Raw genomic sequence first — 8,469 nt, 5'->3', positions numbered from 1 at the left:
AGGGGAAACTCTCGCCTTTGTAGAAAAGTAGATCCAACATAACGAACTACAAATACTCCTCAACGTATACCACACGATTGTGCTTCAATTATACGACAAATTCCTCCTGCTAGCTAGTTCTATAGTTTTATATTAAGGGATGCTTAATATCGAAGCTCTTATTTGCCTGAATTATAATAAAAATCAAAGAAATGACCAATGTTTACCAATGCTGATCTTGATTTCACATCAGCACTAAAAACACACCCGAAACACACATGATATTGCTCGTTATGAGATATGTTATTCGCTATGAGAGGTATTTGCTGATGTTGTGGTCCGATCAAACTTAGCCTTTCTGTCCACCTGGGTGTGCCACTCAGCGATAGCAGTCGACGGCTTCCGTATGATGTGTGCGTGGAAGGATGTGCGTGAGTTACGGGTCGCTGGCCAGAGCATTGAGAGAGATAGCGTGAGTGAGTATTACTCATTCGTGCGGCTGAGCTAGGGCAGATAGGATTAACACGGGCCCGTGGAATAGTATTGTATAATTAGGGAATAAAGGTTTTATATGTTATGTCGATGCAAAGTGAATCGTCTCCATCGTTGTAGTTACGTCCATGCATCCGACATAAAAGTTGAGCATTTAGATTTGCTTGTAATACGAAAAATTCATCATAAGGGGTACTTATGATGGGTTCGTTATACATACAAAATAGTGTATAAGTTTCGACACTAATGAATGGTCACGTTTTGAAAGCACACATGCCAAGCGCCGTGTTGTAAAAAGAGGCAGCTTAAGCGCCCCAAAGTATGCACAACGCTCAACATTTGCTGTAACGCTGTAGCTTGCACACAACTTGTATGCTACCGTCTCGCAAAGGGTTGACTTGCGACGAAGTTTGTCCGATTTATACCCACCGCAAGGCCCAGTGTGGCTTTGATGTCGGTTGGCCTTACACATTTGCCCAGCGCGAGATCAAGAGCGGAGAGCGTAGGTGCGATCACCGAACTATGCTCCAGCGTGGAGCATAACATAACTGAGAGAACATCGTCCCCCTCTCTCATTCCCTACAAGAGGTTGTATGCGCACTATGGGCAACGCGAGCCGATTGACGCGCGTCCCGGAGCAGCACACCACCAGTCGGGTGCCTCGAGTGTGTCGCTTGAGAGAGCGGACGGCCGCGTGGTGCTTGTGTTATTTCGACAGTAAAGGTGAGCGGTTCAGCGCGTAAGGCAGTGTGCTAGTCCGAACCGAAAGCGTCGTTCCGCACACGTAACCGACCGAGCGGTTGCTCAGAAAGCAACACACGACGGCACAGGATCGACGCTGTGCGCAAAACATTACAATCAATCCGGTTCAAAACGGACGCTAAACGGTACGGTTAGCCCCTGTACGTGTGTGTGAGTGCGTTATTTAGTGTCCTTTTGGCAACTTTCCCCTTTGAGTTGCCCCTTCGCCAGCCGAAACGTTTGGCATTCCGCTGGTGCACGAAATCGTTCGGAGATTTGTTGCTGCCACAGGCGACGAACCCTCCCCCGCGGAGTGCACTGCGACAGGGCTGCCCACTGCCCTAGTTCTGAGCCTGAACCAGTTTGCACGGCTGCCTTTGGGGTCGACTGCAGCTGTCGTGTGTATGTGTGTGTGTGTGCGTGTGCATGGGTTTGTGCATTATGCACTTGGGAAGAATCAAAAACGAAAAATGAAAATAGAGCAACAGCAGCCGCAGCAGCAACAACAAACCCCAGAATAGGGAATCGGGGACAGAACCGTGTCCGTGCAGGAAAGGAAGTGACGCTGCCACTGTCAATCATGCTGTAGGTATAGGGTTCGGAGCACGTTTCCCATCATCGCCCAGTTCTCCATCGTATCGATCACACCGAGATGGTGAAAAACCGGCACTGAGCGAAAGTGAAAACTAGGAAGAGTGCCCGCTAACGAGGCACCACCCGTAACAATCAACCAAGCTGCAATCGTGAGCGTAGACACCCGTAGGGAGTGGTGGAGCGAGGACAGACGTAGAGACACACACCGCACCAACCAACAACAGGAAAAACCAGTCGCTGCCGCCTTTCCTGCGATTCCCGTCATCCAAGCGGGACGGGGAATGCATTGCTGGGTGATACTGGGGCTACGTCCAAATTGTCGGGCTACGTTTACTAGCTGCAGCTCTCTTGCACGCAATCTCCGGTGCATTCGGTGCAGCTCCTCGGCAGCTTACAAGGCTGTGTTAGGTGGGGGGAGGGATGATTTTGTTTGGTTTGTTCAGCTCCGGATCTTTCCACCAACTTTAGGATCTGTTTGGTGTACAAACAGTTGCTAAAGAATGGGTTGTTTTTTTTGTACGTTTGAGTACACGTCGTATTTCTCGAGAGGAGTTCTCGTGACGGTTTTAGCTCGACCACCTTCTTAACTAGCTCTCTTAACTCTTCATCTCTAGGTAGTGTGCCGTAATTGAGTGTTTGGTAAGCGGCAGTGTCCGGTGATCCAGTGTCCCGCAGTCGAAAACCTGAACTGCTGTGTGTGTGTTGTTTGTGTACTTGTGTATGTGTGTAAAAGTGTGTGCAACTGCTAAAGTAAGTGTAAGCGTTCACTGCCTAACGAGAAGGTCTCTCGAGCCGCACACGCTGTGTGTGTGTGCATGTGTGAGTGTGTGTTTGTGTTTGTGTGTGGACCTGCAGTCCTTTCACTTCCTCATTGCCGGCGCATAGCGGCGTTCGTACAGTACACCGCAACTTACATGGCCGTACCCTGGCAGAGGTCTGGCTGATCATTAGACGCGTCCAGCGTATCGTACCGCGGGCTTTCTAATTTCGGTGGACACCACCGCGACCATCGCGACCGTTTTACACGCGGCGGGAAGCGCGTCCCCAGCATGAGGAAATGGAAGCACCCACCACGGGGTGCCACGGACGGTGGCCGAAACAGTCCGGGTGAACACCAACAGCGATCAACTGCCCGCTACTGCCGCAGCAAGCAACCGCAGCAGCAACCGGCCAGTGGCGCCACCTGGCGCACGGCGGCCACACTGCTTACCGTCGCCATTACGATCAACCTCACCTGTGCCGGTGTCAGCAGTCAAGGTGAGTGGTGCACGATCTGTCCTTTCGCCTGCTCACGATACGGCACACGCCGTGTACCGTGTAGTTTCCTCCCAGAACCGGGTAAACTTCAGGGCTTTAGCAGCAGCTTTTTGAACGCCGACCGTGCGACGGATGGATTGGTACGATTTTTTGGTCCTTCGAACCGGAACGCTTCGAGAAGCGCTTGCACGGGAAAGAGCGAGTACGAGTGTGAGCGTATGGTACAAAAGGTTTAGCGAAACGGCGGAGTAAGATCGGCCCAATGATTTCGCATCTTGCATATCGGTTGCTAACACCTCCAAACCCATTCGTCTCCCTTAAACCGGCCCATTATTCTTAATGTCTATTAATTGATCCACCATCCAGCAGCAGCAACAGCAGCAGCCGGGCAATCATTGCGGTACCTTAAATTGTTTCTGGCAAATGCACCTTCCCGTGCATCTCGACTAAAAGTAGAGGTTCTTCGAGTGTCTATCGTCTGAAAAAAAAAGAACATTTTAGGGGTAGGGGGCGATTGGGTTGCAACCTTAAGACTCGTAAGCCCTGCAGCCATACAACCGATGGTAATGATATCACGAAAAGCCCCTACCACTCGTCATGCCGTGACAGTGATGTCGTTGTGGAGGTCTAAGCCTAGTCCGCTCACCGTTGGACCCACCGCACACCGTAGCAATTAGTCAGATCACTAGATCTTAGTAGTTGTATCTCCTTCTCCTTTTTTTCTTTCTCTCTTTCTATCTCCCTCTCCTCTCTCTCTCTCTCTCTCTCTCTCTCTCTCTCTCTCTCTCTCTGTCTTTCGGTGTGGTTGTGTAGATTACAAACAAAACATGAATAACGGATGTATCTTGCATTTTTTGTTGCTTATTCTTCTCTTCTGTTTCACTGTCCACGCTTTTGATTCACGTCCAGCCACCCACTCAGACAGGTTTTGGGGTCCAGCGTGACCAAGATTGGAGCCGATGTCGTTGGGCAAACGAAAAACCCGCGTCACCCATCGTGCTACACGTACTAAAAAAAAAAAACATTGTGGCATTGGTACAACGCACGACGCTCAGTTTTTGCTGTTGCTGTTGTAAACAGCTTCAATTGGGGGAGCTTTTTTCCATCCACTTTTCGGTAGCTGCGACCCAAGTGCACAACAAAAAGTGCATCAAATGTGACATTCGAGAATGTGGCTGGAGGATAGTGTTCAACGGAAGCGCACCTTGGCTGGCATCGCCAAAGGTCAACCAAAGTACGAACCAAAAGCTGGCCAGGTGGAACCACCGAATGCGTTTCCATTTTTGCCGCACCACGGCAGCAGTCGTCTCAAACGCGCTCAAACAGTTCGCTCAAACACACACACACACGAACGCACCTGTCAAAACAGTTTCCAACAGAATCGATGTTTGATCGGTGGATATTGGACGCATTTAGGATGTGCCGTTCTCTTAAATGGAGCTCCTCAACCGTTTACTTTTTGCCTGCAATGCCGAAACCCCACCATCCATTACCCCTGGCCCTGCCCGCAAAGAGAGGGCGTGCTTATTTCCGCATTCGGCACAATCGAAACTGACGCTTGTTGGTGTAAAATGGGACCGTTTTTGTTGTTGTTGTTGTTGTTTGTTGCTTTGTAAAAGTTGCCGCCGGAAATTGTTCACCATCATCGACAAAGTGTGGCGAAGGTCGGCGTCGCCACACTCGGAAGAATTGCATCGGTTAATTAGCGTCAGCACTCCCACACCGGGCGGCAAAAGACCGCAACTCGAAAAGAAGGCTCCCCGCTTCGGCAGGCCGAAAAAAAACAACAACAACAACAACCACAGGCCCACTGCATGGCACACGCGGAACGTTCTCACCGTAGCGCGCCCGTAATCGACAAACGACCACGTTTCCCCCAGTGTGACCTAGAAAACGCACCAGCAAATGAAAGATGGATAAAGCAGGAAAAGGAGAGTGAAGAAGGAAAGCAACAACAGCAAAGAAGAGGCTTCTGCAGCCTACCAAGCAACGAAGCACATCTTCACGAGAACCGATCTGACCCCCGGCCTAGATGTTTCGGGAGGGTGTTTGGGGCCGAACGGTGGGGGCACAGTTGGAGCGGGTACACACCGGGCCCTGTAATTGCTAAGTCACAACTGCGACCAGCCTGTCCGGTTCGCCCGATTCGTCGTTTTGTCTGGTACGAACGCCACCCGAACATGGACAGTTTTTGTTACTTCTTTCTCTGTTTCTTCTTGGCTGTGTGGTTGCCGGGAGAAATCTTTCCCTTTTTTTTGCTCCCTTCCAAGCCGTACGAAATCCCACGTACGACGGGCCGCGTGGTAATTTGATGGAATGACGAACAGTTGTCCTCGTTTTTCTAGCGCGCGCAGACCGCGTACTTGTGATAGCGATACCTTGCCCCTTTCCATCGGGCCATACTACCGAGCGGCTTGAGGAACGTACGGCTCAAGGGCTTTGGGAATGTTCGCTCTGCTCCGTGGGCTCGTCAGCCATACAATGGTCAGTGGGAAAAAGGCTTGGGAAACGCGCCCTTAAACCCGCGTGCCAGCCGAACGCTTACTTTGTGGCAGCGCTGTGGCCGGAGGCAGAGATAAGCCGCAGGCGGTTTAGCTGTGGATGTGCGATAATTAAAAGCCTCACACATTGCAGCACATCTTGGGCCATCCGTCATCCGGAGCCTTGGGTCCGAAGCGTCACACAGCCGAGCGGGGGTTTCCCGGGAGTCAGTTTTCCCGCGTGTACAGCGTGGTATTTCAATTTTCTATCTGATCCCATTCTCGGCTGCCCGCGGGGAGGGAATGCCATGGGAATGAATGTCCCTGCATTCCAAAACACACATCAACAATGCAGTCGCGTCACCTACGTAGGTTGGAAGGCGCCAACGACCCCAGCAACAGTAAGACATCAATTTTTGGAGCATTTTTTGGTGTGAGGTTATATTTTCCTTTTCCCCAACATTTGATGGGTTTATTGTTTTTCAGTTATTGTTCCCCCTTTCTTCGCTTTCGGACATGAGGGGAGGAAAATGAGGTTAATTTCGAGTAGCAAGCCGGAAGCGGCACTAAAACGTTCTGACCCAACCCACGGTTGGAAAACAACAAAAGAAATAGTTGGAAAATCTCCTGCCCGTTCCACGGCGGTAGTGGGAAACGGACAAGGCGGTAGAATTTGTGTGTTTTTTTATTGCATCGTTACCCGGCCACATCTTAACAGTGTCCGGAATTTCAAATCAAGGGCAACGATCTGTTAATGGGTACGAAGAAGGTACTCTCTCGCTCTCTCCAGGCAGCCGAGTAGTCCATGGTGTCCGCTGTCCACGGGATTTTCGTCTCCGGCAGTGTGGTCATTCGACGCGGACTGTCGTTTGTCCCAGGGCGCCATTGTTTCGGGGCAGACTGTGGTTGTTACTAGATCCTAAGGGAAACATAGTTGTTCTCACTGGTACAATTTAGCTTCATTCTCATTTTACTGCTTTCTGCTCGTTGGAGCATTAAAGACACTGGGAAATGCGCTCCGTCGTTTTAATTGTTGTAAATAGGTTGCTGACTGCAACGGTAGAAACCTTGCATGAGTTGCTAGAACCTAAAAACTCGTTCTCCGTTCAACATGTCTCCGTTATAGGCAAATAACATCTTCGTGTCAGATTTTTCTTCCTTTCGGTTGGCCTACATTGTTATTAGTGTCAGAATTACACCACTGGCGGCAATTCGCCTGCCCAGAAGATTCAGCAGATTAACGAAGGGAAAGTTTTGTTTCCCCCCCCCCCACCCTAGATCAACCAATCGTTTGCTCTCGCAATTCGAGATGGGAGATTGATTTATGTGGCACGATTCCATCGTTTTTTCGAGTGTGTCGTGACTTCACACCTCGACGAGCTCTAGATTTACGTGCGCGTCTCGACGATCCAAAAGTGCCTTTCAAAATCAAACCAAGATATCCTTCTTGAGCGAACCATGCTCCCGCTTCAATGTCCTTTCGCACTACAAGGGTGTGCGGGGTTATTGGCTGGAACAAAGTAATGGCGAACGGAGTTCTACCGTAACGGCCGTCGCCGTTCAAGTACGACCACTTCTTTCTGCTTCCTTTCATCGCCACAGCAACGGCCAGCGAAGCGGTAAGTGGTAGCAAATTAAACCAATCCACCTCCTCTTCCCTTCACCTACTGATACGGTAGGGTGAGGATCGGTTCAGTTCTGTTCTAGTGGCTACAAGCACGCAGGCGAAAAAATAAATTAATACAAAAAAAAAAACCTGCGTCCACACTCACTCCCGGACCGCACCTTTTATAGCGCGAAACAGGTACAACCCTTTCGCATGGTGCACAGCCACAGTTCGCCAATACGACCCCGTCCTGTGGTGTGGTTGGTGCGCCGAGGTGATCGGTATTGAGGGTAATAATTTCGACCCGGCGCAAAGAAACGAGAAGCGCGACTGGGGAAGCGAGAAACAGGGTCCTACTCCGCCGTGTTGCACACCGGAATCCTTAGAAGCTACACCCATACCGTCGCATAGGTCGGTCTGGTGACGGTCTTGCAACAGTTTGGGATGAATTAAAACTAGTTTTGTCCGCCACCGAACCCCGCCCGATCGATCGAAACCGATCGAAGTCAGTTGGATTCTGCCTACACGCTCTGATTCTGGCGCACGGTTTAAGTGCCGCTACTAACACCCCGTTCCCAATCGCTAGGCAATGGTCAAGCACGCACGGTGCCTCCGTTTCAATGGTTTGCACGTTGGTTCAATTCTCAAGTGCGCGCGCAGCTTAGCTCAGCAGGTGAAGGGGTGTTTACAAGCACACAGCAACAGAGCCAGTAGTGCTGTATACTAGTGTGTGTGGTAAAGACAGGTAACTCTGCTGCCCAAAATCTACATAAAAAGAGATCTGGTTGTATTTCTCCTGTCCGGGGGGTATCTCTGCCTCTGTGTGCGCTTAAGTGTCAAGGAAATCGACGCCTCGTATGTCTCTAAGGGGGTGACATTTGAAGCATCTAGGGTAGAGAGAGGAATATCCATTTGCTTTGCGCTCAAAGGGTAGCCAGAGAGAGAGAGAGAGAGAGACATGTAAAAAATCAACTCTAAATCCCCAAGCATGGATTTCTTTAGCTGTGTGCGATTAATAGGAGACGGAAAGAGAGGGAGGCATGATGGATCAAAGTGTTGTTTGTATATAGGATCTGTGTGTTTTATTCCTCAAGATCTCTTCCCTTCTTCTCCCCGTTTCACAACCTGAATTGTCACGCTGCTTTTTTTTTTCAAGCGGGAAACCTGTTTCACCGTCGTCAGAGCTGCCAACAGTGTTGGGTTGGCGGTTTTCTCTATTAAGTACCCGTGGGTGGTTGTGTGCGTATCGTCCGAGCGGAAAGAAAACGAAGCAGAAAACGCTAGGCTGCAAAGAATGGATGAATAAATAAACCACGTACC

General features: G+C 50.1%; 1 protein-coding gene across 7 annotated transcripts in view; it reads left to right on the top strand.

The window, feature by feature from the left end:
• The first annotated feature begins 1,095 nt into the window (after nt 1–1,095).
• The window catches only part of LOC120906311 (sushi, von Willebrand factor type A, EGF and pentraxin domain-containing protein 1), a 27,744-nt gene continuing 20,370 nt past the window's right edge, over nt 1,096–8,469 (top strand). The window contains exons 1-2 of one of the 7 annotated variants that reach the window (XM_040317879.1): nt 1,096–1,194; nt 2,421–3,063. In XM_040317879.1, the coding sequence (XP_040173813.1) occupies nt 2,856–3,063 (208 nt within the window). In that variant the 5' untranslated portion in view covers nt 1,096–1,194; nt 2,421–2,855. The other 6 variants (XM_040317877.1, XM_040317881.1, XM_040317883.1 and 3 more) reach the window with 6 other exon arrangements.

Source organism: Anopheles arabiensis, chromosome X (genome assembly GCF_016920715.1).
Source record: "Anopheles arabiensis isolate DONGOLA chromosome X, AaraD3, whole genome shotgun sequence".
Classification (NCBI taxonomy): domain Eukaryota; kingdom Metazoa; phylum Arthropoda; class Insecta; order Diptera; family Culicidae; genus Anopheles; species Anopheles arabiensis.
This window is presented reverse-complemented; position numbering and strand designations above follow the sequence as displayed.